Source organism: Phaeodactylum tricornutum, chromosome 2 (assembly GCF_000150955.2).
Source record: "Phaeodactylum tricornutum CCAP 1055/1 chromosome 2, whole genome shotgun sequence".
Lineage (NCBI taxonomy): Eukaryota > Bacillariophyta > Bacillariophyceae > Surirellales > Neidiaceae > Phaeodactylum > Phaeodactylum tricornutum.
Window position 1 is genome coordinate 909663 of NC_011670.1, and position 26904 is coordinate 936566.

Genomic DNA, 26904 nt, shown 5'->3' on the forward strand with positions numbered 1-26904 from the left:
CTCACCCAGAGCCGTAAACGCCATTCATTTTTCTAACAGAGTAAACTCCTTCCCCCACTGTCAAGCTGGCATCGATCGAACTTTTTGGGAAAAGGCGATATATTTCCGTGCCAAGGGGATCGACAACACCAACGAACTTTGCACTTTCGTCGTCAGTATTGTCATTTTCATTCGACGGGAACTATCAAAAATGGCGCCCAAGTCCGCCGCCCAATTGCGTCGTCTGCACGAACGGGCAGCGGCAAGGGGAGAAACGTACACCCTCACGGCGTCCACTAGCACCACCCCTGACCTTGGCGACGTCGGCAACCAGCAAGGAAACAAGGAATCCTCTTCCTCCATCGCTCCACCATCCCGACACAACGGAAGCAGTCCCCAAACCACGGGGACGATCACACGAACAGACGGCGTCCGACGCGAAACTGCGGTGCAGCTACGGCAAGCCTTGGACGCGATCGAGCAACGTACGGACACGACCGCCAAAGATCGTCGGTCGGCAAAACGCAAGGCGGAAGCCATTGCCGCGGAAGCGGCGGGCTGTACAGCAACCGAACTTCTTGCATGGTACGAGCAACACGGTGCGAACGACCCCGACGCGGCCGCCTCCAAAATCCCCTACATTGTCTTTGTCGGACAGCTTTCCTACGATACGACCAAGGATAGTCTGTTCCAACACATTCGGAAAGAAATCGGAACGGAACACAAGGTCAATCCGTCCACGGTCAAGATTCGCCTGCTCACCGACGCGAAAACAAAAAAATCGCGTGGTATGGCCTTTGTCGAAGTCCCAGACCCAGAAATGCTCTACGCTTGCCTTAAATTGCATCACACCTTTTTGGAAGGCCGTCGACTCAACGTGGAACGCACGGCTGGTGGTCGCAAGTCTAGCGATCAACGGAAAACCAAAATTCAACAACGCCGCCAAGAACAGGAACAGTACTTTGGGACGGTGGTGGACAACATGCTGCAAGAGCATTACAAAAGTGGAGAAATCAAGCCACACGAAATTGATGACGGCGTTGTTGGTCTTTGCAAAAGGCATTCGGCAACCGTCGTGCAAGCCGCTTTGGAGAAATACGTAGAATCCAACGGTCGAGACATGGACAACCCCAGTGCTTACCTGACATTTTTGCTTGGAAAACTGGCCGAAGAGGGTATTTTCGAAAAGAAGGACGAAACAAACGACAAAGGCCGCCCACCCAAGCGACCACGACCAGAAAAAAGGAAAACTGCGAGCAACAGGGCAATCGAGAAAACCTCCGAATTTATCGAGGCTGGAGTAGACATGAGTATCAGCGAGAAAAAAAGGGGGGATCTGAACAAAATCTTCCCGTCGATGCGCAGAGGGCGTGGTCGCGGCTACATGTAAAACTAAAACCAGACTATTCTATACACTCTATCCATTTTTCGATTGCTTACGGCCTTGTTTCGGTTTCCACACGAAACCGAGAGCGTCGAGTTGATTGCGCCGTTTTGGCGCATTCTCGCCTTTCAGGTACGTGTCTTTCGTGCGCACGTCTTTCAGTCGCTGCCCGAGGGGGAGACCCCAGAGATGCTCAGGCCAAGGCCACTCTTGTCCATCATGTTCCGTCGTTGATGGAGCCGGAACTTTAAAGTGATAGGGAACGTCTAAATATCTATCGTGCATTCGCGAGTAGATTGCTGCGGCGTGTACAACCCGTAGCCATCCCAGATCAGCGTTTCCACCCCAGTGAAAGCCTAGTTTTTGCAACATTTGTTTTCGTTCGGGTTTGTCCTTTACGTACAAATCCTTTTGTCGCACCGCGATACACTTTGCACCTAGCGGGTACCCCCACAATTCGTTTGGCCACAGATCTTCCGACGGCACAATGTAATTCGATGGGATGGATATAGATATCGACCGACCAACGCTAAACGCCCCACATTTTTCGAGCTTGGCGTAGTGCCGCAATGCCGCATAGAAAATCCGGTAGCGTCTTTCTTGCGCGTCCCAAACAAATCCTAACCCGTCTAGCTGATCTCTACGAGATCCAGCGTTGTCATCACGCAGAAAATCGCTACGCGATCGAATGCGATACACGCAATTCCCCAACGGGATCTTCCAAGTTGCTTTGGACCAGCGATTGTCCCCTTGTGGTACCACGTAGCTGCTTGGTACGAGAAGATTTCCGTATAGTGTCCTGTATGTTATCAGAGCCTCTAGGATCAGATTCCACTCGGGTTGCAGCCGTTCCCAGACAAATCCTAATTGATTTAGCTCAGCAACGCGATCAGGCTTCGACTTGACGTTCCGTTGCCACCATTTCATGTCATAGATGGTGCTCAAATCGACACCATGCCACTCGTTGGCATAATCTTTCGTGTATGGTACTCGGTAGCGCCGGGGAATAACGAGGTTGCCATGGAGGGAGCTATACGCTCGTAGCGCCTTGATAGCGGAATAGTAAGGCAGATCAACCCCACTTCTTCTTCGAAGTAAGTCATCAGTCTTCGGTTGATCTCGCGGCCCACTTTTCTTTCTACTGCCCGATCCATGTTGATCCCGTGTTTGCGTGAAACAATCTGTTGAAGCGGCTTCATCAGAATCGGTTCTTCCTCGACTCGACCGGTACTTTCGAATGCTTCGTGCCATTTGTGATGCTGGAAGCCTGTCGCAAGAGCTTTGTAATAGTGCAGCGGACGACGTTTCTTCCGGAAGATCTACCATCCATCGCACTGTTTTGGTCTCGCCGGCAGGTCGACGAGAAACGTTTCTTTGCTCGAAGAGGAACGATTCGGTCAAGGCCGACACCATATTTACGATGGAAACAAAAATGGTGGTCAACGTGGAACCGAGGACAACTGAACGACGGGGCGACATATCGTTTCTTACAGCCTCATTCTTCTGATAATGTTTCTATTGCGTGGTGTGTTGCCCAAAAGGAATGGTCTTCTCTTCTCTCTAGAGAGAGTAAATAAAAAGCCCAGTCTTCCGTCATCAGCGCTTTCAAGTATTCAATCGCCACCATCGACTGATTGTGACACGGACTGCTGCAGTCGAGATAGAACAAACAAAGTCCCAGTCATGTCGCCCGCATCAAGGGGGACGCCTGAGTGTCCCAGAAAAAAATCAAAAAAATTTCACACGACGACGGTGAGATTCGAACTCACGCGCTCAAAGAGCAATGGATTAGCAATCCATCGCCTTAACCACTCGGCCACGTCGTCTTTGCTTTGATAGCTACAGAGAAAACACGGAGAAAAATATACAAACAGAATTTTGAAACCATGAATTATCCATCGCGGGACTGTTGAGCTCCGTACCTCACTGCTACACAGTACCCTCTACCCAACCTACAATCCTTTGCTTGGATGGGGGAAAGTGGAAATCTCCTCTCCCCTCGCGAAACCAATCATGGTTTGGATACATACGTAAACCGAGTTGACGACCGATTGTTTGACTTTTTCGTCTCCTCTTCGAGCATCCTTTGCGTTGCCCCCGAGGCTCCAGGATCGTCAGCAGCTGAAGGTAGCATCAATTGTTTTTGCTTGGACAAGTCGACCATGAGTGCCCGAGCAATCCGTGCTTTGCGTGGGGAGTCAAATCGAATTCCATTTGTTGACCGAACGGAAATCTCGCACGAGGAAGAGGATTCCGAGGATGAAACCAAATCCGGTACAGAACTTCCAATCCGAGCTTCGGCCTTCGCGGGAATGGAGGATTCAGACGAGGACGATGAAGAAGACGATGCTGATGAAGAGGCCATTGAGAGGATCGATTTAACATCAAAAGATAGACCTACCGAGTTTACATTGAAAGCGAAGGACTCAAACGATAGTGAAGACGAAACCGAGGAAGACTTGGACGCTTTACTCGACGAATTCAAAGAAAGAGACTTCTTAGGTAGTACACAGGAAGACACTGGTATTGATGAGTCTGCAACAGAGTCGTCGCCGTTTGAGCACATTCTTTCTGGAATTGATATCCGAGATCTAGATATTGATTATTCCACACGCACTTCTTTTCTCCCAGCTGCCGCGAGCGCCGCAACATCGTTACCCCAGACTCCGACTAATACCGGGAGAAAGAATCGTAAAGCCTTTTTCTTTGGTGTAGCACGTGACGGGTGGGTGCGTCCACCAAACTTCGTTGGAGGTGGTATCGGAATGGACACTTACGATGGCAGAGAGCAACAACGCCTTCCTTGGCCGTACAACATCCACCCTTCTTTCTTGGAAAATGATAGGAGCGGGAGCGGTCGTACAATGAAGTTTGAGTTTTTTACGTTCGTGCATTCTGACAATTACCGAAACGAACTTGCCGATTATCAGCAAATTCAACAGTCGGGAGATCTAAATGCACTCGTAATGTTCGTTAGGCATCATCCTTTCGTGACGGATGCATTGCTACAGCTAAGTCTGGTCTTATATCAGACAAATCACAGCCAGGAAGGACTTTTGTTGTTGCGAAGGTGTCTTTGGATATACGAGTGCTCGTCATTGTTGCGGTTTGCCCGTGGATTGGAAGGATGCTGCCTCATGGATGCTGATCAGCCTGAGAACTCGATCTATTTTAAAGCCCTGTTTCGCCTCGTTCAAGTTAGCCACCGAGCAACGTAAGTTGAAGAATTCCTTTGCTGGGCGTACGCCGAAGACACGGAATTTCTCTTTCTCACCTTTTCAAAATGATGATAGTCTCCCGAGAACCGCTTTGGCCGTGTCACGTTTCATTTTGTCGTTGGACCCACTTCGTGACCCAACGGGAGTTCTCTTGTCTATAGATTACCATGCTTTGGCTAGTAACGCTGTCTCCTCAGATAGATGGCTAGTAGACCTTATCGACAGCGGCGTAGTTCTACTCTGGTACCGCGAGGACTCCGCCCTTGACAAATTACTCAACGCTGATCTTCGAAATCTACCCAACATGGCCTACTCGTATGCGCTTGCCCTTTTTCGATTGCATAGCGATTCTCCATCAGAGGAGAGTTTCGAAAAAGCCAACCATGCGATACAGGCAGCAATGAGTCAGTTTCCCGAAATCGTTGGCCTCCTCTTACAACGCAACGAAGTTGATATTTCTGGTCGTTCTTTCCGTCGTGATTGGATCACAGTACTAGACCTTGCCTCTGAACGATCCAGAAGCTTACGAAACGAATGGCTGTCTACAGTGAACGATGGTGCGATTGTAGTTGCGGCAACCCTTCAAGCCTGCGATCTCATCACAAAAATCTTTGTGGAAACGAGCGCAAAGCTCTGGAGCGACGACGGCGTTCAGCAATGGGTTTTCGACAATATGAAAATGCTTTACAGTAGACGTCTAGATTTTCTTGAGGTTCCAGAGTCGCTCAGTCCTGCTCTGATACGCTATATATCGTGTGATCCCAGTGACTACGAGAGCCATTTGCCACTTCTACCACAAGATGCCAACGTCGTCGATGTGAACTTAATCGCGCTTGCGATGGACATCAACCCGAACTTGCCGCGACTGTTACGGAGGATGCCGCCAATGGACAACGGTGCGGGGCAGTTGGAAGGTCATCGTTTACATGATGGCTTTTCTGCCGCACAACCATTACTCGGAGGGCCGCCAAGCCAGATGATTGACCCTGACTGGCCTATAGTTGAGGTGTTTTGGAGGAGTTTTCTACCTTGGACTCACGTTGATGGAGTGATCCCACCTAGACGGTAGCTGCATACTGCAACGATAGGCAAATAATTTCAGTAGTTAGTGAGATGAGATACTTTCTAACATCTCGAAATATGTTGGAAATGTTTTCCCCGTGCAGCCGGGATCATTAATGATGACGCTCACACCCCCACACGCCACCAGACTGAACGTCATAGCCATTCGGTGATCGTCGTACGTCTCAATCAGTACGTTATCGTTGATAATGTTGTCCTTTGGAGGGTGAATTATACAATAGTCTTCAAACTCTTCCACGATTGCCCCAAGCTTGGTACATTCGGCCACAATCGCTTTCATTCGCTCTGTTTCCTTCAGTCGCCATGAATAAACATTCCGAATCGTTGTGGGCCCTTCTGCAAAGAGAGCTGCTACAGCCAAAGTCATGGCAGCATCTGGAATCTTTCCGCAGTCCACATCGACGCCCTTGAGCTTCACAGACGGGTCTCGTGTGACGGTGATGCTTTCCGGAGCCCAGGTGATCGTAGCGCCCATCTGTTCCATAACATTGGCAAACGCAACATCACCTTGTACACTCTCGGATCCACATCCGCGGACGGTCACAGTTCCACCCGTTATCGCAGCGCCTGCCACAAAGTAACTTGCTGAGCTTGCATCACCTTCAACCAAGATAGACTTTGGGCTGATATATTTTTCGGAGGAAGCAATCTTGAAGGAAGGGGCACCGTCCATATCCCCCTCAATATCAACGTTGACACCGAATTTCTTCATCAAACCAATGGTAAGAGCAACGTATGGAGCAGAAATGAGCTCGTCTTTGATGGAAATGTTGATGTCACCGTCGACTAATGGAGCAGCCATCAGCAACGATGAAAGGAATTGCGAAGACATCTTTCCACTAATGGAGGCGCATCCACCCTGCAAACCATTTGCATTGATTGTGACCGGAGGGCATCCTGATTCTTCAACACAGGACACATCTGCTCCCAACTGTTTGAGTCCATCAACCAAATCTGCGATCGGACGTTCTCGCATACGGGAAACTCCGTCCAGCAAAAACTTTCCTTTGCCCATACACAAGGCAGCTGCTAGAGGACGCATAGCAGTTCCTGCGTTTCCCAAAAAAAGCTCACATACCTTTTCCGGAGTAGGTGAGTTGATCGGACCGGCCTTTCCCGTTACCGTTACAGAATCATCAGAATGGCGTTCCACAGGAACCGCGAGTTGTTCCAAGGCTTGCAGCATGTAACAAATGTCGTCGGAATCCAAAAGATTGTTGACACGCGTCTTGCCTTCGCTCAAGGCAGCCAGCAAAAGGCAGCGGTTGCTCAGAGATTTGGAACCAGGGAGGGTCACCGTTCCATCAAGACTCTTGATCGGCTTGACAGTTAAGGTCTCGGTAGCGCCAGTAGTCGTAGCTAGCGCCAATGGAGACGATCTCATTGAGCCGAATCGGTCTGTCGTAAACGCCTGTGCTCCTGCGAGGGCCGACAAGATAAGCACCACCGGAGTAAGCGACTGAATCTGAACCATGGTAGAAAGTGTCGGAGCAACCGTCACCAGAGCGATGCTAGTTGTTAGAATTAAACGTATCACTTTTTTGGCGAATGAATGTGTGATCATAACAGGAAGGCAGAAAATTACTTTTATACGGTCGACAGATGGACGTTTTCGCTATAGTAGCGGAGTACCGGTAATCATTGCATTGACTGACTGTAACTTTAAGTTGAATAGGAAGGACGAAATACAGCGAATGAATCTCTATTGGGACATTGAAAACAGTGAATTTTAAATTAGACCCCATCTTCTGCGAGCATAGTAAATGGCGTCTTTGTGATGATAAAGTGAAAGAACTATCCTCGTTATTGCGGCGAAGCGAGCGTAAAAACAATCAATTAAAGCGATTCATGTCGATTCCCCACTTTTTACTTCTCTCCGATTGATCAGCGCTTCCACCTTTATTTGATCTCTTCATAGCGTCGGCAATACTCATGGCCTTGTTTGAACGGACGTCCAGTCCATCTTCGTCCTGGTCGTACTCAACATCCAACAAAGGTAGCTCCATTCGAATTGGTCCTCTGTTTTGAGACTCCCCCGAAGACGGCGGACGAGTTTCCTTGCCCTCTGCTTGGTACGCGCTGCTTTGAGGTTGCTCAAGAGACCCCCCACTCTGCGGTTGGTCTCGATCCCACGAAGAATCCCCCGAGCCTAGTGTCGCTCCATTTAGTTTAGAGATAGTTTTTCTTCGATTGACATCGTCACTATTCAATGGACTTCCAGAGGGGCTCCCAGAGTTTTGATCACTTCCTCCTTCTCTTCCTCGGACAAGATTCCCAAGCTTATGTCGAGAAGAAGGTGAAGAAGCCGAGACAGGTCGCTGTGGATTAAATACAGGAGCTGCCCGAGGCGCATAGCTGGAGTTTCGAGGGGTCGGAAGCGGCGAGTTTAGAGCTTTGAGCTTTTCCAGCTGTACTTGTCTCGCCCTTTCGATTTCGGACTTCTTGCGGGCTTGCTCCGCCATAAAGTCGCGTTCGCTCTGTTTATGGTAGCCGACATCACTTACAGAAGGCGATACGCCTAGCGCTCGTTTAGCTGATTTTTCAATGACATCTTGATTCTTATCCCAGTCAGCCAAGTGATCATTCAACGCCTGCACCTCAAGCCAAAGGGATAGAATTAGAAAATCGTGCTGCCGACCTGTACGTAACCAAGTGATACTTACATCGCTCAACAGTGACCTTTCGTCAGGATTAAATCTCGTGGACGATTCCGGGACTTGAACGCGGGCGGTAGGTGATGTGGAAGTCGTTTGTGCCGTGTCGTCTTTTTCCTGTTCATCTGTGTCGACTTCTTTCTTGATTTCTGTTTTGGCCTTTGACTCCTTCTCCCTTGACAATTTTTTGATCCAGTACTCTTCTTGTGCTTTCATCATGTCTCGCATACGTCGTTGCTGTGCCTCTTTCCGCTCATTCTCTTCTCTAGACAGGTTATCTTGGTCGCGACGGCGTCGCTCTCTGATTTCTGCTTCGCGTCGATCCAACTCTTCTTCACGCCTTTTTGCAATTTCTGCCGCTCTCCTTTCCTGCTCAAGTCGGAGCTCTTCTTTCTGTTGCCACTCCCGCTCACGTCGTTCTTCTTCGGCTTGCTGTCGGAGGCGTTCGTGTTCCATGGCGGCAGATCCTAGTCGAGCCCCGAGATCCCCCGGCAAAGGCAAATCATCTGGAGGCGATACCGGCTCCTGAGGAGGCCCAGTCGGGTTTGGAAGGTACTTGTTCTTAGAAGACTGTAAACCCCCAAGAGACGAAACGGGTGTCTTTGATTCAGCGGCGGAGCTGCCTGACTGTGGATAAAGACCTGGAGACCGTTGCAAGCTGTTTGTAGTAGAGAGGCGATTGAAGCGATCAGGGTCCGTCACCATTTCTAGATATTCCTTCTTTTTGCGCTGATTTTCCAACGTTGTTTTTTCCATAAAATCAGATTTCTGTACGGAATCAGCGTTCAGCCCACGTGCCAGGTTGCGAAGTATAGAATCCGAGGGGAATGGTGACGCTTTCGATTCCTTCTTCGACAGCTTGCCTTCCGACTTTCCTCGAGAACTACGAATAAGTGGCTTGCGAGATTCAGGCGTATTTCCCGCTGTGAGAACGGAATCCAGAAATGCTTCCTTCTCGCCCTCTGTCATCTTGCCTGCCTTAACGCGGTTGATTCTATCCTGGACCGACTCGTGAGAGTCCAAAGATTGGACGTTGACAGTCTTCGTACCGGGGTCTTCTCCCATACGAACTGGAGCGCGCTCGTGTAAAACTTGTTTCCTTGATTCACTCTTGTCGACTATGGGCATCGCCGTCTCCGTCTCGGTTTTCGAAGCGTGTTCGGGTACGAGTTGAGCTGCAGAAGGGCTAGGTGATTGCTTTTGTATGGACGGGCTGCCGCCTTTTGGCTGATCATAATCATCGTCCTTGGCGCGCTTGCGAAGCAAGTCGCGTATGCCCATGAACATCTCGGTGCTTGGGCGACTAGGCGAGGACCGACTTTTCCGTATTGCATTTGTAAATCTGACATATTCAACCGAGCTAACTCTGGCTGCACATCGTGCTTTCCGGGAAATAACAGTCGATGGCGGCAGCCAAGCTGCCGCTGACAAAAAGAAGAGTAGCGAAAGGCCGATGAGGCGCCGCATGTTCACCATTCTTGAGAATTGTACGGAAGAGAATTGTGTAAAATTCATTTTGCTCCAGAGTTTGAATGGTAGTGTAGTGTCGGCAAGTGTCGTTGGGAGGTAGATAGGGCCCAGTTCCTGAGCTCGCAACATTCTACAGACCTAATTTGCCCTTGGTATCACCGTTTACTGTTAGTTTCTGTAGGGAGAACGTCCAACGTCAAAAGCAAACGCTTGAATATATCTGAGCGTTATTTCGAACATAAATTGAAAGAGAATGAGATTTATTCACTATGTTTAATCCTCGAAGATGGCCTGAAATTTGTCGTATATATCAAAGTGCCTGACATTTAATCGTTTCCTTCCTGCGACTGTCACAGTACTGTCATTTAATGTAGCTGCAATTAGGTAGTACAATACATTCGTATCCAAGAACGTCGCAATCCGGATCATGCCCTACCGAATCCTCAGAATCCATGATGGACGATCCGACTCACTGTCATGACATGATGTTCTCGTGTCGAACATCAGTCTCGTCGCACCTCCCGGTTTAGTTTGACATTCCGAACAATTTACTACGATCGACGATGACGTCCTTCCGGTCTTTTACATGGTGGAAAGCATATGTATTGCAATATAAAAAAGTTCGACTGATTGGTTCTACCTTGGACCGTCAACGTTGTGATTGGCAAGAAAATACATTATCAGCCTTCGTGTCGGCAGCAGGGGTTGCCAGCCTAATATTGGCAGGTTCCGATTATGGGATCCGAGATGCTTCGAACGCGTCAGACGCAACTACTATCAAAACAGCGAAAGCTAGAAAGATCATTCATCACCGCACACGAAGTTCATCACCCCAAATGATTTCATTTTTCCTCCAAAGCCAGATACCGACTTTCTGTGAAGTTCCGTTGGACATGGAACATCAGTATCCGTCTGGTTATACTGAATCCGATCGCTTCCACCAATGCCTCGAATACCACCGATACCTTCTGAGCGATTATATTCGTCGTTGGCAAGGAGCAGAAGCTGAACTAACCTCCGACTCGATCTCATGGCCTCGTAAGGTACCGACGGCCGATGAAATCGCGTCCCTCGAACTCGACCTCTGTTTCTGCTTGAAAAGTCCTGCTTACGAGAATCACCTACGGTCTTGTCAGGATAAACAGTTCCGAATCGCTAGCTTTTATTTGAGTGAACAGACGAACAAGCAGCATCAGTTGAAGGGATACAAAATGGTCAAGGAACTGGCTGAACATGGGCATCCTGATGGCATGTGCTTTTATGGTAGGATCTAATTGCACCCAAGTTAAGAGAAAGTGGACTTAACCGTCGAAGATCTCAATTTTTCGTTCTCTACGCTGCAGGTATCATTTTGAATAATGGGAGGTTTGCGGGTGTTGATGCCAATCCAGAGCAGGCGGTTATTTGGTGGCGCCGTAGCGTCGACTACCACAAACACATTAGTGCCACGTACGAACTAGCCTTGGCCTTGTACACGGGTGAAGGCGTGGCAGAGAATCCCGCACTGGCTGTGTCATTTTTTGGTAGAGCGGCGCATCTCGGTCATGCTGGTGCTGCTTACATGCTCGGTGAATGTCTTTTGGACGGCGTTGGAGCTGAACGGGATAGAGCGAGTGCGCTGGAATGGTTGGTAACAGCAGCGGAACTAGGTCACCACTTGGCACGGGATCGTGTGATTGTAATTCTGCAACAAGACTACGATCAATTGGACGAGGGATTGGAGCACAACGATGAACTAGAGGAGACGAAGAAATGGGTAAACGGAGAAAACGAGGAAAAAGTACGCGACGTTAACATTGAACGACGGTTTACTATTGGTGGTGGTAGCTCTAATCCGCAAGTGCTAGCAAGACGTAAGACGAAGGTTGAGGAGAGCCGAGATAAACGAGAAAGTGTTATCGATGACTGAAAAAGCATACTGAAACGGAGTAGTCTGTTTCATGTCAATAATTATAGCTGTATACGATGAGTATGCTGTACATCGTATTATCTCGTCCAAAACGATTAGTTTTTTGTCCTGGCAAACTCGGTGGAGCACATAATCACTTCTAAACTAGCCGTCAAAAACACAAGATAATAAATTGAACTGTTGGTTCTCATCCAGCACTGTCCTTGATTGGTTAACAGTAAAATTATGAGAGAGTTTAGATTCCATTGGAGGTAGAAACTTCGGAATGGTCATACATAGAAACAAAGTTCTCAATCCTCAACACTTGTTCACCTGTGTCCGATCTGATCACTTCTATGTCCACATTCTTCCGCTGTGCCGCCTCCTGTATAACATGAGGTGGTTCGTAGCGACTTACAATTCGAGATATTCCTGCGACTAAAAGAGCGGCGAAACATCGTTTGCAAGGTGGCATGGTAATGTAGGCTGTGCATGCATCGGTTTGAATGCCATGCCGAGCGGCCCACCCCAAGGCTGTTATTTCAGCGTGAATGTCGCTATCGTTTTCGTTGTATAGAGATTGATTGGTTGCAACACTAATAATTCGAGTTTTGAAGTATTGCAAATTCTTTGGCGAATCTATCTCATTGGGTGAACACTGAGCCGAGCGAACAAGAATACAGGCCATGCTTCCTTGTCTCAATTTTGAAGATCTCGTTACCAGTAAAACCAAGTCCATAAAGTTTACATCTTCGCTGAGACTAGAGTCCGGTTTCCACCCGTATGTATGGTATGAATCTATTGGATGTTGTTTACCGGTCATTTCCCAAACTATATGTGCAGATGACGAAAACACTATTCTCCGACTCAGGACTTGTGGAAATAAACATGAGCGAGGCGGTGTTACTATAGAGCCAATAGCATTGGAAAGATGTAGCCAGCGGGGTGTGAGAATTCTCATCATGAGCGCAAGAGGTAAATTGTAATGTAATAGGTAGTAATTTTGCTCTCGAAATTGTGAACCGTTTTGCCGTAGGCAAGTTGTTAACCAGCACAAACAACTAAAATTACCTTTCGGTGTCGTCTGCTTGCGCTCGTAAAATACCACTTACACTTTTACTAAAAGTTTCCGTGCTGATGCTCGTCCGCTCCTCTCCGGGCAACAGGAGGGGAACAACATACAGTATTGACGAATAGAACGTGGTCTTGACCATGGTGTTGTCTGGAGTAAAAGTTATTGACGGCCGTGACCACCTTCTCGGCCGTCTCTGTAGTATTGTTGCGAAGGAGCTTCTTGCGGGACAAAAGATTGTCATCGTACGATGCGATGAAATCTGCATTTCGGGTTCCCGTAAGTTGATTCCCTCGCCTCAGTAGTCCAAAGCGAGAGATTCTTCATTGAGTTCACTGGCAGACTTACAATTTTACTATCTTCTCTATAGTGGTTCGCAACCGCGTCAAGTATGCCCAATTCCGTCGCCTGCACATGAACACTAACCCAGGCCGAGGTCCATTTCATTTCAAGAGCCCAGCCATGATGGTCTGGAGAACTGTCCGCGGTATGGTACACCAGAAATCGCCTCGTGGACAGGAAGCTTTAAAGCGTCTTTCAACATTCGAGGGAATTCCGGCCCCGTACGATAAACAAAAGCGCGTGGTTGTTCCCGCCGCTCTCCGAGTGATGCGATTGAAGCCCGGCCGTCAGTTCACGGTGGTTGGTGAATTGGCCGATTCGGTGGGCTGGAAGCACAAGGAGCTCCTTGGACGTCTTGAAGGCAAGCGTAAGGCTGAAGCTAAGGACTTCTATGAAAAGAAGAAGGAGAAGGCTGCTCTGCGCAAAAAGGCAGAAGCAGCGGCGGCTGGAGAGTTGGCCAAGGTTAACGAAGTTCTTGCCGCGTCTGGGTACTAGATGTATTCTTTACCTAGCGAAAGTCTTCTGTCAAATGTTCTATCGACATACCTCTCAATACCTAAAAACTAGTTGAATTAGGAATAAAGCCAACTAAGGTCGGGTAGAAACGATGGTGAAAGTCGACATCTTCCCGCTAGTGAATGCTTCTTTGGCACGGCCTGGCCTGTTCGGTGTCTTAGTATATGCCACATAGTCACGATTTTCAAACCTGATGATTTTAAAGCTGATTTACAATGGTAAACACCATTCCAGACTCGAATCGAGAATATAATATATTCACAAAAAATAACTCCGAAGGCTTGAGCTGCCTACCTACGCGGCTTCTAGCGCTGACAATGTCTCTTCGTCGTCGGATGTCTGATCAACAAACAACCCTACCCCTATGCTATGTCGTAACCCTTCCAGTTCTGAACAATGGTTACTACCTATTTCATTTTGTTTGTGGCCTTTACCGTAGGATTTCGGTTGAAGAGAGATTGCGTAACCACCGATGTCACGCGTTTGAAGATTCCATACGCTTCCATTTCCAAAATCCTAACTCCAAGGCTTCTGGTTGGGAACAGGTACAGACAAATACGTATAAACCCTTTTGTCCCTCACAATATCCAAGGCAAGGCAAACCCTTCCCCAAAACATGAGTTCCGTACAAGACAGCAAGGTCCCCACCCTTTCGTCCGTCGGCTTTATCGGCGCCGGGAAGATGGCGACGGCAATCATGGTAAGAAATGCGTGGTCGATATTACATTGGTTGTATGGATAAATCGGATATTAGCCTCACCCGCTGCTTGTTCCAATGGTATTGCGTAGGATGGACTAGTTGCCAAATCGGTGGTATCCACGCCTGAATCTATTGCTTGCTCCGACGTCTTTGAAATGGCTGTCACGGATGCCTCCAAAAAAGGATATCATGCAACCAAATCAAATCAAGAGGTCTGCCAACGTTCAAAAGATGCCATTATTCTAGCCGTCAAGCCCAACATTATTCCTGACATTTGTGCGGATGTCATGGATGCTGGTGGTAGCGCACTGATCATTAGTGTCGCTGCTGGTGTAACGCTGGAAACTCTGGAGAAGAATCTCCCTGGTCGTCGTGTGGTGCGGGTCATGCCCAACACCGCTTGTTTGGTCGGCGAAGCGGCGTCCGGGTACGCCATGGGATCCTTGTGCAATGCGGACGATAACAAGATTGTACAGTTGATCTTTGGTTCCTGTGGTCTGGCCCGCGAATTTAAGGAAGTCTTGCTGAACGCCGTAACTGGAGTTTCCGGCAGTGGGCCGGCGTACGTCTTTCAGTTCATTGAGGCGTTGGCTGATGGCGGCGTGCGGGCTGGTTTGCCTCGCGAAGACGCTGTTCTTCTGGCTGCTCAGACTTTGAAGGGAGCAGCAGAAATGGTTCTGGTGACCGGCATGCATCCGGGCCAGCTCAAAGACATGGTCTGTTCGCCGGGAGGAACCACGATTACCGGTGTCGACGAGTTGGAAAAAGGGTACGTGCGACGACAGGGTGAACGGGCTACTTGGCTTACGTTAACGCTGGACTTACAATTTGATTTGGGTTTAACCATACAGAGGATTACGGACGACTGTCATGCAAGCTGTCAAGGCTGCGACTCGACGCAGTATGCAGCTAGGCGGCATTACCGAAGAGGAAATCACCACGAAATACAACCTTTAAAGAAGCACGATGTTATACGCCTACAGAACTATTACTCTCAATGCGAAAGAAAGTCCTACTTGCTCTTCATGAATGATAGCAGAACATTGAGGACTGCTGTAACTCTCTAGTTAACATCAGATGTAAACACAAAAATGTGCGATGAGCCTTTATCTGTCAGCCAAAAGAGATTCACGTGACTAACAGTAAGGACTGTCCGTCTCCCACACGAAGACTGATTTTGAGGGTATAGAAAGGATAGGGTAAATGATTGAGGAATCTAGAATTACATTTTGACATAGGGGGCTAAACATAATCACATATCCAGGCGTTGGTAACTTCACGACAGCCAAGAACGTTTACGCTCTAACTGTACGCCACGAAGATTCTTCCGATGCCGTGAGATGATGCTCACTTTCAGTTGGCCGTCGGAAGGCGTCTTTCTTACCGGCTACTTCCAAGGCGTTCAACAGTGCGTGCATCATAACTACCACGGCTGCTACCCCGAAACATTTCTTTACGCGAGGAAAAACCCAAGTATACACCATGGACCGCAAAAACTCGAGCCCCCCTGAGAATTGCCGGTTCGCCATTCCGAAAAAGGGACGCTTGCACGATAAAATTCTACAGATGCTTAAAGGTTCCGGTATAGAATTTCGGCGTGAACCTCGCCTTGACGTTGCCCTCTGTGTTGACTTGCCGATCACGCTGGTCTTTCTGCCGGCGTCTGACATTGCCAAATATGTTGGAGAGGGCAATATTGATCTAGGCATCACTGGCTTGGACATTGTGAAGGAAAGTCAGGTCGAAGTGGACCACGTAATGGACCTGGGATTTGGAAAGTGCAAACTTTGTGTACAAGTACCTAGCGACGACAATATCACAGACGTCAGTACATTGGCGGGTAAGCGCATTGTTACTTCGTTTCCGGAACTTACTAAACAGTTTTTCCAGCCATTTGACGATGAACTCGGTGTTGAGACAAAGGTCAAGTTTGTTTCGGGTTCTGTCGAAGCAGCCTGTGGGCTCGGTTTAGCTGATGGTATTGTGGATCTTGTGGAGACAGGAACAACGATGCGGGTAAGGAAGGACTGTTTGAATCATATTTGGAGTCCTTTAGTGTTGCGGCAGGATTGCTAAAACCATGTGTGATTTCTTTAGGCTGCCGGCCTTGAAGTTGTTGCCGATATTATCTCGACCCAGGCCATGCTGATTGCTAACACGCATACCAAGCACATTGATATCATCCACCTGATAAAGCGTCGCTTAGAGGGGTACATTACGGCCACAAAGTACGTTATGCTAGTGTACAATGTTTCGAACGAATTGGTGGAGAGAGCGGTGGCGATCACCCCTGGAAAGCGGTCACCGACTATCACGGCTCTAGATGACGGTAACTCCAAGGCGGTTTCCAGTCTTGTACTCGCCAAGGAGGTTAACCAAAAAATGGATGCTTTGCATGATATCGGAGCTACAGATATCCTTGTGCTTGACATTTCCAACTCCCGTATGTAATGATTTCAAATAAAAGGGCTTGCAATAAGACGGCAATACAACAGGCTTAAAAAAAATCGACATGGGAAATTTCTACCCTAGTATGGATTACCATAACGTCTTTTGGCGCACCCGTCGTCAGCCACTTCCTTAACTTTGTAACAGCAATCTACTTTTCGGCAACGGGTTCCTTTTCGGTCTCCGTGGTGTCCTCCTCCAAGCCGCGACCACTTCCAAACATGACACCCACGATGAATTCTTTGCCTCTTTTGATGACACGGTCGCTAAATCGTACACCGTCAGGTAAAATGATGCGATCGGTTCGAATGACATCCTTGAATTGAAGACCGCTACATTCCATATCCAAGCTTTCAGGAATATCAACACCATCCTCAACAAAGCACTCAATTGACCGTTGGATTGGAATAATGAAGCCATCACGCTTCAAAGCAGGGCTTTCTTCTGTGTTGATAAATGATACAGGGAACTTGATAGGTCTGCCAGGGTGGTATCGGCAAAAATTGGCACAGTAAATCGTTGAATTCACGGGATGTCGCTGCAAATTTTGGGGAAGAACCCTGTGAGTGGTTCCCTCTGTATCCTCTGGTCCATCCAATACGGTGATGTCGTAGACACGAGACTCAAAGTCACGATGATAGCGATCCAGCTCCCTTTGAAGTACTGCCCAGGGAGTTTTGACATATATCTCAGATTCTGGTTGTTTTGAAAAAATCCCCAAGTTTGGATCGCTGCCCCGTATAGTGCCTGGAATCATATTCTTCCAGCGAAGTCTTCTACAGGCCCGGCTTCCTTCTTCCGTTTCCACATCGCGTAGGTAAGTTTGCATGGGCCGGATGTTCCGGGGATAACGCGACTCCACTTTTTTGTCGATTTTTCTATGAGAAGTCGCGAGTCTGTCTCCATCTTTCGCACCTGTTTGCGCCTCATTAAATGCTTCAGGAAAGTTTACCTCAAAAAACTCCACTAGGTCGGGGTCGGTAGCCATTGCCTCCGCCGTTACTCCATGGATGAACTTCGATGGATCTGCTTTCAGCGTGCTAAAGCTTTGTACACGACGACAGAGAACTGCCGTATGACGCCGACTCATCAGAAGTAATGAATTCATGCCAAGCTTAAACTGGAGGTATCTGTAATGTAAAAATGACAAGACCTGCAACGTCCTATGTTGTCATCGCTCGATGTTGGCCATCTCGGGAGGTCAGTCGCCTCACAGTCCACAATCCTTTTTTTCGACCGTCGAAGTCGGTCTGTCGTCAGACAGACACCAAACCGGTGATGAGCTTCATTGACCGTGAGTTATCGGTGGTCTTTATTTGATAGTTACATTAACTGCTTTTGTCTCTTCATTTCTTTTCACAGTCAGTCAGATAGATTCTTCTCTTCCTAGAGCTTTAACAATAAAGTATGATGAACACCCTACTCACCACGTTAAAAATTCAACAAAATGCTCATTCATATCTCGGATGAGAAAAACGTTGTGTTGATGAGGTCCTAGCGCCTCCGTAGCATGTAATAATTGGTAGGGCAGCATAGCTTTTTGACAGGAATCTAATAAGTGTACAAATAGACAAAGCATGGAATGCGGTAAGAAAATCTACTATTGCTGTTGATCAGCGCAAATATCATGAGCCAAACTTAGGAGACTGACTACCGCACAATCCGAGCGTAGAACACGCGCACCCATCGTAATTTGCTGAAAGCCACAATCGCGAAAACGATCCAACTCGTCAGGCTCTTCCCAGCCACCTTCGGGGCCCACGGCTACCACGAGTCTCGAGGACTTCACCGGGAACTCGACTTGCTTCATCTTTTTCAATGAGCCCATTGGATCGGATGTCCTTTGTGGATGAGCAATGGCCCTGGCGTATTGGTTCTTTGGAAAAATCTCGTCCACCTCATTGGTGAGGAAATCACGAAGGTTACGCACAATGTGCAGTTGAGGTAAGCGAACGTCTCCTGCCTGACAAAGCCCCTCGATGAGCTTTTCCCGGAGTTCTTCGGGGTTGCGAAGCAGGTGACTGCCGAAATAATCCTTGGGAACTTTTTGTGCCTGCGCCAATACTAAGTGGTTGACGCCCATTTGTGATATCATAGGAAGCATTCTTCCTAGCTGCAATGGTCGCGGCAATGCCAAGATCAAACTGACCGACGGTACTAGTTGTTCCGCGGGTGCCTGAAGTCCATTGAGATGAATGTGCAGTGACCCAGGAGGATTTCCATTCCCCAGTGGCTCGGCTTTTTTCACCTTCCCTTCCGGTATCCATTGCACGGTAGCATCGTCAGTCAGCAAGCCTTGATGGACCTCACAGCTTACCAGCCCAGCGCGAATAGTATTTCCATTGCGCAAACCCAAAATCTTGGATGCATGAATTGTTCGAAAATCGTCTCTCGGCAAAGTGATACTAGGAAGCTCAGTGTCGGTGTACTTGACTTCGGACGTATCGAAAAGGAAGCGGTTTAGTCGACATACTGTGCTCAAGTGAACACTAAATTTCCGATACCCCTGTGGTCGCAGGGTGCCTACCCACGCGCGAGATGCGCGCGGCAGTTGCATCGACACGAGCAAAAGTAATGGCATCGCTAGTCTCCGATTGCACATCTCGATGAAGCCAGCATTTACGTCGCGCGCAGGCTGAAAACGTGTATCAAAATCTGATCGTCTGGATTTACATTGGAACGAAGGCTACCTTCGCAATTAGCGTCGTAGTCGGAAGGATTGATGGATAAACGCCCAACTGGATACCACAGAGCCTTTTATGGTTAACTGTTGTAAACTAGACAAGAAAGCCGAATTCGACATTCGAAATTGGAAGTTGCATTTCACCATCACATTCCAATCTTTGTTTACGTACAGAAGGACAGTTGTATTTTTGATGTGACGTCAGAAGTGCGTGAGTATCCCAGCCAAACTACCTATCGCGCTCCATGGCGTTGTTAATTTCTAACCGGCCCGCCCGCCCGGCAGTGACGACGATGGCGATACGCGACACGACATACCTTTGCCCTGTTTCTAGTTAATACTGTCAAATAGTTTTCCATCATGGCAACTGTAAGCTTCCTTGCCCGTGCCGCCACCCGCCGAACCTTCGACAAGGTTGTGCGTTCAAACCAGTTCGCTAGCATCGGAGCGGCTCGCTTCGCTAGCTACTTCACTCCCGGTACGCCCAGCGAATCTTACCACCTCCTTTCTAAAGGAATCGCACTCCGGTCTGCAAATCAACTAACACCTCCTTTTACTTACGCTCAGCTCATGAATATGTGAAGGTTGAGGGAAACATCGGCACCTGCGGAATCACTGACTTTGCTCAGGCCGCTCTCGGGGATATCGTCTTCGTGGATCTGCCCGAAGTCGGTGATTCATTTGACAAAGGCGATAGCTTCGGTAGTGTCGAATCCGTTAAAGCCGCTTCTGATGTCTATGCTCCAATCTCTGGAACTGTCGTCGAAATTAACGATAAGCTCAGTGATGATCCTGGTCTTGTAAACACGCAGGCTGAGGGTGAAGCTTGGTTTATTAAGATCGAAATGGCCGAATCGGGAGACGTGGATGATTTGCTCGGACCGGATGCTTACAAGGAACATTGTGAAAAGGAAGCCCACTAAGCAGTCCGCATTTTGTCAAAATGGTGAAGGCTGCACTTATTAGAATGTGCTCAAGATTAAAGATTTCATTGACTTTTAGTTGAAGCGACTCCATCTATTTGCGGACCATTCAATACCACTGCCTAGAGTTAAGCCGCCATCATTGGCATCCTTGCTAGCCAAATCCAGGCGTCGTTCAGATGTAGATTTGGCTTGAACAATCTCTCGCTTCGTGGCAACGCTGTGTCCTCGGCGTACACATCCAGCTGGTTTGAACGGGGACGATTTTCGGCATTGCTGACAGTACCATTCTTTTCGAATAGCTGTCTTATCCTTGTCACCGAGGGTCTTCGACTTGGCCACCTTGCTCTGTTTCTTTCCTTCTTGTTCCTCGAGTTCAGTAACGACGCGCCGGCTTCTGGCATATTCTTCTGCACTGACCTCGTCCGCGAATTGGCTTGTAGCGGCGGAAGCATTTTGAATGTCGATGTCATCAAGCAACGCATAAAATTCCTCCCTTCGGTCTTGCTGTCTTACAGCTGAGCAATCGGCCCCTGATAATGGGCGAGACGCTTTAAAAACGGAACTCTGGCTACCTCCGCCATCCTGTTCCCGCAGTCGACACGCCAAGATCTGTTGTTGCGACAGAACCTGGGCCGCCCTTGCCTTTTCCTTGACATCGCTCGTCTGTATCATAGGTACTCGCTTGGTTATGCGTGCAGTCTGAAACATCTGTGAGGGCTTAGGAACTGGTACGGACCCGTTGAAGTTTCTTGTGTCGGTATTGACAAATCTGCGCTGGCGTTTTTGGTTATGTGCGTTGCCAAGTGGAGTGCGCTTCTTGGAAGCTTTTTGTAACCAATCTTCTGTGACCGAGTGCGAGGTTGAAGCCGGCGGGCTAACCCGGTTGACTGTAAACGGTTTTCGTATGGTGGTGTCCTGGATACGTACGGAATTGGGTGGAGAAAACCCACCCCTCGCGTGCGACGATGCGGTGGAAGATGCTCCTTTGGCGTACGGATTGAGCAATCCTCTCCCTGGAATTTCGACTGACTTAGTAGCTGACTGTTTCGGATTCAAAATAGTATTTTTGTTCATAGCAGGTTGGCTGCGTGATAGTGTTGGCTGCTGGAAAGGAAGTAAGCATCCCGCCCCAGGGGCGGTAGACTGAGCTAGAAAGTCAGACATCATTTGGGCGGATCGCAATTTCGTTTGTTGCTTTGGTGTCTGAAAGGGTTTAACACCACCAGGTGGTATCATCACTCTAGTCTGAATTCTAGGGAAAGCGACGGCTTGATTTCGGAGGTTTTGGAGGGCGGATGTGGAGGTGTGGTTGGCTGTGCCCGTCTTGACGTTGGCCTGTTTCCGGTGTGGATTGCAATACTCACTGATGCGCTTATCCACGAAGTGACCGCAAAATTTACCACCAGCAACCCAATGACCGTTATCGTTTTTCCCCCGGACCGCAGCCTTGCAAGTTCCGTAGTCACGGGCATCAGCGACGTCCAAAAGCTGACGTTCCTCGTTGACAGAAAACGAAATGGAGGTGTCTCCCTGGGCTGCACCTTTAGCAGGAATTAAGCGAGGATTGACCAAGGCCACCACTTTACCAGGGATACAGCTACGGCAGTGCTTACCGTAAGCGGAACCAAACAACAATACGGAAACAGCTGGACCCGTATTTAGTGATCCGAGAGTAACAACACAATAAGCATTTCCCGAAGAGGCAACTCGTGTACCCGAGTTGGAAAACACGATGCCGACCGTCATCACGTTGGTACGCCCGCAAACAGTTGCTTGGTCTATTATTGAGGCCGGCTCTAGCAGCAAACGATTCAAATACTCGAGACTCATGGCCGCCAAGCTTGCCGGTGATTGGTAAGGATGTGCTGTTAGAATGTCCAACAACTGCGACCCCGAGATCTTTCGCTTGATCATACGAATACCAACTCGACCGTCCACACTCAGAGACAATTGGTGCTGCGGTTCAAGATGCACGGCATCCTGAATGTCAGTTGCTAGCGCGGGTGTGGTCTTTTGTTCTAGGGAAACATTGCGGGCTTGTCGGACGATATGTTCTGGTATCTTTGAGTGGGAACTTTTGCTGTTGTCTTCCAGAGGCTCGTCCTCCATCAATGCTAGCAGATGATCCATAGCGTCAACAGACGAGAAAATGCAGTAGCTTACTTCCGGAGCAGACTTTTTGTCCTAACATCTGATGGTGGATGGTGAAGTATGTTCTTGTTGTCCTTCGTCAAGGCGAACAGGACTGCGTGTAATACCTATATCGATTTACTTTCAATCAGGTCGGCATGACATGGAGCCTAATGTGGCAAGGAGTTCACCGTTGAGTGAAAATAATGTTAATTGAAAACATCTAATTGTTCAAGTCAAACTGCAGGTACTTAGAATGACGTCGCGGCAGCCTGCCTCCAGAGTCGGCGCGAACACTGACTTGATTAGCTCGTTTGCTGGCACGCCCACATACGAAATGTACATCAGGAAAAAGCCCTAACTGTAAATGTAAAAAGTCTATAATTGACGTCAAACCCCCTCCAGGTATACTCTGAATGTCTGCACTGTCATTCGATGCTTTGACACTATGCTACTTTCCATAGCGTAGCAATCTGATCCAGACAATACAGTTTTGCGACAGGGCTACTTACGGGTGGATAGTATTCACGGTTGAACAACATGAATCCAATTCTTATATTTGGCACAGAGCTCTGGATTGGACCCTGTTTGAATGCTCGTGAGCATACTGAAAAGCCTCTTTGTGAAAGATCCAGTTTATCCGTTACCAAGTATTATCATGTCCTCGTTTCTCTCTCCATTCAAGATACTCACACAACCAACCGGGGTAATTACGGCACCCGTTCCACAGCAAAAGGCCTCTCTGGCTTCTCGCAAATCATCAAGGGTCAGTCGTCCAGTAATTATTTTGTAACCACATTCTGTTTTTGCCAGCTCCATTATGGACTCTCTGGTAACTCCTGGGAGAATTGTCTCGGTATCCAAAGTTGGTGTGACAATTGTGTTGTTAGGAAAAATGGCAGAGAAGTTACTCGCCCCCGCTTCCTCAACCGCCTCCCCCGTGACGGCATCAAGGCACAGAATTTCGTCAAACCCGCGTTCTTTCACTCGTTTCTGCGCCAAGAAAGCGGGTGCGTAGTTACCAGTTGCCTTGACGGCGCCGCTACCACCAGGAGCTGCGCGACTGTAGCCCCGGACCGCTTGTAAACGAATCGCTTTCAAATCACCCTTGAAGTAATCTAACATTATCGGTACCAAATGGCGTTAGACAGTGAATTCGAGACAACTACTCATGATTTGAATCATGGGCACACCACTTACTACCAACCGGAGAACAGAATATGCAAAACGTGGTTTCAGTGCTGGGTTTCACGCCCAATCCGGCCCCAGTTCCCATTAGCAGTGGGCGTAAATACAAAGCTCCTTTTTGATGCGGTGGAACCCATCGAGCGTTCGCCCGAACAACCGACTCTGCCGCTTTGACAAATACATCGGTCGGAACTGGGGGTAATAAAAAGCGACGGGCCCCCTGTTGCATGCGGGCAGCGTTCATTTGTGGACGGAACATTACGATCGAGCCGTCCTCGCGCCGAAACGCTTTGAGACCTTCAAAAAGTGCCTGTCCATAGTTGAGGACGGTTTCCGACGGGGATAAGTGCAGTTTGCTCATGGGTTCTATGGCATCCGATGAGTATGATGGCTCTTGACTTTCATGCACCTGGACCGTGTTCACCCACATGGCGTCGGTTTCCACGCCATTCAACCCAAATCCAAAGTCGTCCCAGTCGATATCAGACACAGGGTCAGCATGGCGTTTTGCGGGAGCATTAACCGACGCCGCAACGACCAGGAATCCGCAAAGAGCTGCTGAAAGGCGAGCAAGCATTGTCTTTTGGTCGGCGCCGCGACGAAATAATGAGCTACGGCCAGAGAAAAAACCTTAAGACGTAGAGGTAGTCAAGAAGATTTGAGAGCCACCAGTTTGACAGTGAGTGGTTAATTGTTCACAGTCCTCACAATGAACAATTCTGGGTCTAGTTTGCTCGCAGGTCACTGGTCTGATCGTGTTCTTGTTTTTGTCGTTGTGATGGAAGGAGTGCAGGTTTGGATCCGCCGTCAAGGCGCAACAGACCAATACGTCCCAAGGGGCTAATCATTCTGTAGAAAGGAGCACGCCGAAAATAAATCTCAAATGTGTATTTGAATTTAAAAATTAATATCACCGGAAAGAGGTGCTTTTGAGTTTCGTATGCTGGTGTTTTGTCCGCCCATTCTGACGATTTCCTCTATAGTAGAAAACTGCAACGATAACCGACTAGAATCGCACTAGAATAGCACAAGATCACTAGTGTAGTTACGAAACAGAGCAAAACACAAATTATACCATTATCTGCCTGAGCAGACCAGTCTTAGTCTAACGTACATATGACAGACGCTTGACGTGGGGTTTTTCTAGTCCCCTCACATTGGAACTATGACACACATAGGACGATGTGTCCCCTCAAAACCACAACGGGAAAAATAGAGGCACACACACACGACGCTGCATGCAATATTAACAAATGCAATGCAGTTTGTCCCAACCAGAATGACGGTCGAGAACGGGAAAGTCGGCAAACCCTTCAAAAAACCAATGTCACCACAAAATTTGCCGTATGAGTTCTTGACGTTTCGGAGCAGGCTGGACCTTTGTAAGAACATCAGCCAAATTCGTATCCGTAGGGTCATACGCAATCTTGATAACTTTCGCGGCAACGCATTCACGAACAAAGTGATATGCAATGGCATTACTCTTCTTCTTCAACATTGACTCTGGAGCTGTAGTATTATAAACCACAGACATATTGTCGCACAAAACTCTAGCAGCACCGTCAATAGGAATACCCATCATACGTAGCTTGTATCGTAGACCTTGACTCATCTCAGTAGCGGTCTTAAGTGCAACAAATTCGCTTCCAAAAGTAGAGGTCTCGACTGAATTCTGACGCTTAGAAAACCACATAATCGGAGCGCGATTCACATAAATCAAAACACCTGTACGAGAACGACGAGTAACACGGTCTCCCGCATGGTCAGCGTCAACAAACGTTGTAATTTCAACAGCCTTACCGCGAGGTTGCGGTGCATTTGGAGGAATCGGTTCCTTAACATCACCGTAAAAGTCCGTCCAGTCCACATTTTCCTTAAATTGGTTGTTGATCACAGCATAAGTATCATCGAAAACCAAACGTGACCAATTGTGAGATTTCAGATAAGCAAAGACATTGAAAACAGCAGTTAAATGTCCCTCGCGCGGCATCGCAAGAAACGAGGACAACATAGACACTTCGCACATGATGTCGATTCGACCAAGTTCAACTGCCCATCGCAATACTCCAATCAGTGACTGAAAATAATTAGCGCGATCAAGATCGAGAATAGAAGAAACATCTAACTCGGGGCGATAACTGGTCAACATCGGAGACGAAGCACGATTGCTTAACGCCCTTCCGATTTCATGTAGTCTCGTTCAACATTTTTCACGGCTTGTTTAACGTAATCCGTAGAACTCATTGACCATCGCTCTTTTGTCGGATTATCCGGCAACGAGAATGGTGCAATATTAGCTCCTAGATAATGATCAGGGGGCTTGATTGAATCCGGCTTCAACTTAAAATGCTTTCCAATAGAATCTAGGATACTTTTCGGATCTGAACTGATACAAAGAAAGTCGTCAGTATAAATCAACACATATTCATAATGTTCCGTACCGTCGGCCTTTTGAGCTGGACGAAGCCACACATCTGGATCAGCCAGGCACGAAATGAAGTTAAGTTCCTGCATCGTCGAGGCCAGATGAGCGCGCCAGGCAGCACCACTGGACTTTAAACCATATAAGGCTCGAACAATGATTGCATACTGATTTTCGCAGGACGGTCCGAACTCAGGACCACAGACGGTGTAAACCTTTTCACGGACAGGTGCGTTCAAATACGCATTTTGGGCATCGGCACCAAGGATGTCCAGGTCATTAAGAGCAGCAACAAGAAAGGCAAGACGGACACTATCGCGTGAGACGACACTGGCATAGGTGATTGAGCTCGGAGGATCCGTTACATGTCCCCCGGCGACGAGTCGGGCTTTGCGAGTGAAGTCCATTTTCACATCGAAAATCATGTGACAGGGAATACGAGTGTGACTGACAGGCTCAGTGGCTCCAGGATCAAGGATCTTGAAGGCCGGCATGACATTTTTCATTTCCTTTTTGATTGCGTCGGCCCACAACGAAGTGTTAGTGTCCCTGTCAATTTCGAGAGCTTCGCGAACGGTTTTGGGAATACGTATACCAAACTTGTGTGTTCTCTTTTGATAACGAGTTTTCACAGCAGAGACAATGGTATCTCGCTTACGAAGAGTGTGGGGAACCCACCACGCAAAGGCAGGCTTGTGGACCAACTTGTTTGCAACGGCATACTCAGCGACTTCGACAGGGTTAGATTCCTTCAGGTCTTTAAGCGGCAACCAAGAGACGGATCCATCTTTCCACTGTACG

The 26904-nt window shown here is 48.2% G+C and overlaps 14 protein-coding genes across 14 annotated transcripts; 7 read left to right on the forward strand and 7 right to left on the reverse strand.

Moving 5' to 3' along the window:
- Window positions 1-190: 190 nt before the first annotated feature.
- On the forward strand, window positions 191-1124 carry PHATRDRAFT_32836 (predicted protein; the record flags this gene model as incomplete). Its single annotated transcript, XM_002177679.1, has 2 exons — window positions 191-1051; window positions 1083-1124. 2 exons carry the CDS (start codon window positions 191-193, stop codon window positions 1122-1124), a joined length of 903 nt encoding a protein of 300 aa, XP_002177715.1.
- Window positions 1125-1292: 168 nt separating this feature from the next.
- On the reverse strand, window positions 1293-2921 carry PHATRDRAFT_43595 (predicted protein; the record flags this gene model as incomplete). The annotated part of the gene is made up of 2 exons (XM_002177995.1): window positions 1500-2921; window positions 1293-1359 (listed from the first exon to the last, which is right to left on the reverse strand). Exons 1-2 carry the CDS (start codon window positions 2840-2842, stop codon window positions 1293-1295), a joined length of 1410 nt encoding a protein of 469 aa, XP_002178031.1. The 5' UTR covers window positions 2843-2921.
- A 125-nt stretch (window positions 2922-3046) lies between these two features.
- PHATRDRAFT_43596 (predicted protein) lies at window positions 3047-5650 on the forward strand (the record flags this gene model as incomplete). The annotated part of the gene is made up of 3 exons (XM_002177680.1): window positions 3047-3115; window positions 3301-4577; window positions 4657-5650. The coding sequence occupies 3 exons, from the start codon at window positions 3047-3049 to the stop codon at window positions 5648-5650; spliced, it is 2340 nt and encodes a 779-aa protein (XP_002177716.1).
- A 36-nt stretch (window positions 5651-5686) lies between these two features.
- EPSPsy (3-phosphoshikimate 1-carboxyvinyltransferase) lies at window positions 5687-7170 on the reverse strand (the record flags this gene model as incomplete). Its single annotated transcript, XM_002177996.1, has 1 exon — window positions 5687-7170. The coding sequence occupies exon 1, from the start codon at window positions 7136-7138 to the stop codon at window positions 5687-5689; it is 1452 nt and encodes a 483-aa protein (XP_002178032.1). The 5' UTR covers window positions 7139-7170.
- A 204-nt stretch (window positions 7171-7374) lies between these two features.
- PHATRDRAFT_43598 (predicted protein) lies at window positions 7375-9857 on the reverse strand. Its single transcript, XM_002177997.1, has 3 exons — window positions 8328-9857; window positions 8169-8294; window positions 7375-8141 (listed from the first exon to the last, which is right to left on the reverse strand). Exons 1-3 carry the CDS (start codon window positions 9831-9833, stop codon window positions 7497-7499), a joined length of 2277 nt encoding a protein of 758 aa, XP_002178033.1. The 5' UTR covers window positions 9834-9857; the 3' UTR covers window positions 7375-7496.
- An 824-nt stretch (window positions 9858-10681) lies between these two features.
- On the forward strand, window positions 10682-11697 carry PHATRDRAFT_32841 (predicted protein; the record flags this gene model as incomplete). Its single annotated transcript, XM_002177681.1, has 2 exons — window positions 10682-11051; window positions 11132-11697. 2 exons carry the CDS (start codon window positions 10682-10684, stop codon window positions 11695-11697), a joined length of 936 nt encoding a protein of 311 aa, XP_002177717.1.
- A 1172-nt stretch (window positions 11698-12869) lies between these two features.
- On the forward strand, window positions 12870-13676 carry PHATRDRAFT_25375 (predicted protein). Its single transcript, XM_002177682.1, has 2 exons — window positions 12870-13027; window positions 13119-13676. The coding sequence occupies exons 1-2, from the start codon at window positions 12889-12891 to the stop codon at window positions 13583-13585; spliced, it is 606 nt and encodes a 201-aa protein (XP_002177718.1). The 5' UTR covers window positions 12870-12888; the 3' UTR covers window positions 13586-13676.
- Window positions 13677-14166: 490 nt separating this feature from the next.
- Window positions 14167-15407, forward strand: PHATRDRAFT_25379 (predicted protein). The gene is made up of 3 exons (XM_002177683.1): window positions 14167-14306; window positions 14396-15075; window positions 15158-15407. The coding sequence occupies exons 1-3, from the start codon at window positions 14223-14225 to the stop codon at window positions 15261-15263; spliced, it is 870 nt and encodes a 289-aa protein (XP_002177719.1). The 5' UTR covers window positions 14167-14222; the 3' UTR covers window positions 15264-15407.
- A 381-nt stretch (window positions 15408-15788) lies between these two features.
- Window positions 15789-16757, forward strand: PHATRDRAFT_10025 (predicted protein; the record flags this gene model as incomplete). Its single annotated transcript, XM_002177684.1, has 2 exons — window positions 15789-16322; window positions 16404-16757. 2 exons carry the CDS (start codon window positions 15789-15791, stop codon window positions 16755-16757), a joined length of 888 nt encoding a protein of 295 aa, XP_002177720.1.
- Window positions 16758-16905: 148 nt separating this feature from the next.
- PHATRDRAFT_32845 (predicted protein) lies at window positions 16906-17742 on the reverse strand (the record flags this gene model as incomplete). Its single annotated transcript, XM_002177998.1, has 1 exon — window positions 16906-17742. One exon carries the CDS (start codon window positions 17740-17742, stop codon window positions 16906-16908), a length of 837 nt encoding a protein of 278 aa, XP_002178034.1.
- Window positions 17743-18354: 612 nt separating this feature from the next.
- Window positions 18355-19356, reverse strand: PHATRDRAFT_32846 (predicted protein; the record flags this gene model as incomplete). Its single annotated transcript, XM_002177999.1, has 1 exon — window positions 18355-19356. The coding sequence occupies one exon, from the start codon at window positions 19354-19356 to the stop codon at window positions 18355-18357; it is 1002 nt and encodes a 333-aa protein (XP_002178035.1).
- Window positions 19357-19797: 441 nt separating this feature from the next.
- Window positions 19798-20360, forward strand: GDCH (glycine decarboxylase; the record flags this gene model as incomplete). The annotated part of the gene is made up of 2 exons (XM_002177685.1): window positions 19798-19915; window positions 20005-20360. The coding sequence occupies 2 exons, from the start codon at window positions 19798-19800 to the stop codon at window positions 20358-20360; spliced, it is 474 nt and encodes a 157-aa protein (XP_002177721.1).
- Window positions 20361-20435: 75 nt separating this feature from the next.
- On the reverse strand, window positions 20436-22493 carry PHATRDRAFT_32848 (predicted protein; the record flags this gene model as incomplete). Its single annotated transcript, XM_002178000.1, has 1 exon — window positions 20436-22493. One exon carries the CDS (start codon window positions 22491-22493, stop codon window positions 20436-20438), a length of 2058 nt encoding a protein of 685 aa, XP_002178036.1.
- A 636-nt stretch (window positions 22494-23129) lies between these two features.
- On the reverse strand, window positions 23130-24111 carry PHATRDRAFT_32849 (predicted protein; the record flags this gene model as incomplete). Its single annotated transcript, XM_002178001.1, has 2 exons — window positions 23130-23611; window positions 23694-24111. The coding sequence occupies 2 exons, from the start codon at window positions 24109-24111 to the stop codon at window positions 23130-23132; spliced, it is 900 nt and encodes a 299-aa protein (XP_002178037.1).
- Window positions 24112-26904: the final 2793 nt, after the last annotated feature.